Source organism: Charadrius vociferus, unplaced genomic scaffold (genome assembly GCF_000708025.1).
Source record: "Charadrius vociferus isolate BGI_N301 unplaced genomic scaffold, ASM70802v2 scaffold53, whole genome shotgun sequence".
In the NCBI taxonomy this organism is placed as follows: Eukaryota; Metazoa; Chordata; class Aves; order Charadriiformes; family Charadriidae; genus Charadrius; species Charadrius vociferus.
In genome coordinates, this window is record NW_009647574.1 from 170,571 (window position 1) to 172,275 (window position 1,705).

The window sequence follows — 1,705 nt, forward strand, 5'->3', positions numbered from 1 at the left end:
CCCAGTACGTGTCATCTCTGCTTTTTCTTCCCTCCCCACAAAAATTGTTATCCTGTTGCATAAGAAATTGTATTGGTCCTCGACAAATCTGTCTAGTAGACAAATAGCAAGCCTGGTATTTTCCACATGCTAACAGACTGTTTATGCATTCCAGAATTTTCCCAGAGCTTGAAGTTAAGACTAATTACTTATATTCTTTCCTTTCTCAAGGCACACACACCGTTTTCTCTTCTCCAGGATTTTCTCCTGTGAGATGCTGGCTATCAATTCACTGAGTTTACTGAAATCTGTCTTTGCTTAGAAGTGTAAAAACAGCAAAATAGAAACAACAGACTGAAGATCACAGACTGACAAGCACTACCATCCAAATTGCCCTTTACATTTGTATTCTCAAAAAGCTGTACCTATCAGCTACAACCAGGTCTAGCAGAGCTTCCCCTCCTGTGGTCGTCATGATCTGCTGTACCAAGCAAGTCAGTAACATGTTCCACAAACTTTCTGTACTACTGCTGCCCGTAACGAAGCACGCCGGGGCAGCCGTGATCTCCTGCTGCTGTGCCCTGCATGGAGCCGGCCTGGACACGAATGGTAGTGCCCAGTTTTCTTCCCTTTTAGCAATCACTCACATTGCTTAGGAAAGATTCTCCCACAGTCTCAAAGTCAGTATACAAATCCATGATGTACAAGGCATCTCCTCTTCTTCCCCTGCCTGCTATTCCTCACAAGTTGCACACTACTATAGTAATATTCCAGCTATACTCATCATCCAAACAGGTCTCTACTGTGCCACAGTTATAACTTGGATCATGATTAAAAACTTTCAGATCCACTTGTTTATTCTTATCATTTCTCACAAAAACATAGAGAAGTTCACAGGATCAAGCCACTTCTTGGTTTTTTTTCATGTTGTCATTATGTCTCTCCTCCTTCAGCCTGCAGTTCAGAGCCTCCAGTGTTCATGGACAACTTGTTTGCATGCAGAATTCTCTCACAGAAGCTCCTCGCAGTAAGCTGAAGGACTAACCTTTTTCAAAACACAAGAGGGGGCACCACTGAATTGCATTGTGAATACTGAATGTGTTTGCACAATTATTACCCTTTTTGTTGGGCTTTTGGGGCAGATGGGGTTGGTCTCTCTACTTGCGCAATCGACCAACAACAGATTTGCTTCATTTTCATATGCTAACATTTTACGTGCACATCTGGGACTCTTACTTTTTTGCATTGGTTAATTTGATCTTAGGACGCAAACAAAAAAGAAGGATCTGTTAAAAAAGCAGCGCAGGTCCCTAAATGCTGGGAGGCTCTCGGAAATGCCACCCTTCGTGTGGGCACAAACAGCCCCATCACGGCAGAGGCAGCAACAGGGCAGGTACTGGAGTGAGCCCCTTCACAGGAGAGCCGTCAGAAGGGGCCAGACGCTCCGGCATCCCTCCTGCGGACCGAGGGGGCACCGGGGAACAGATTCAAAAGCCGGTGCGCGGCTGTGCCCCCGGGAACACCCCCTCTGGCTGAGACTGTCTCTCTTGTACCGAATTCCGCCCCTGCGGCTGCCCCTCGCCGAGCGACCGCAGCTCAGCCCTCAGCCATAGGGCGTCCTGTGCATCGACAGACAAATAAGCAAATAAACAAACGTGTTCCACGACCCCGTTCACCACCGCCCCTCCGAAGCCCCCAGCACACCCCGCCGGGCGGCGCGTCCCTG

At 47.8% G+C, this 1,705-nt stretch overlaps 1 protein-coding gene across 1 annotated transcript in view; it reads left to right on the forward strand.

Annotated features, from left to right (window-relative positions):
- The first annotated feature begins 452 nt into the window (after positions 1-452).
- Positions 453-1,705, forward strand: part of GFRA3 (GDNF family receptor alpha 3) — a 9,283-nt gene continuing 8,030 nt past the window's right edge. Inside the window, exon 1 of the mRNA XM_009880912.1 lies at positions 453-588. Within this exon, the coding sequence (XP_009879214.1) occupies positions 453-588 (136 nt within the window). The remainder of the gene's footprint in view (positions 589-1,705) is intronic.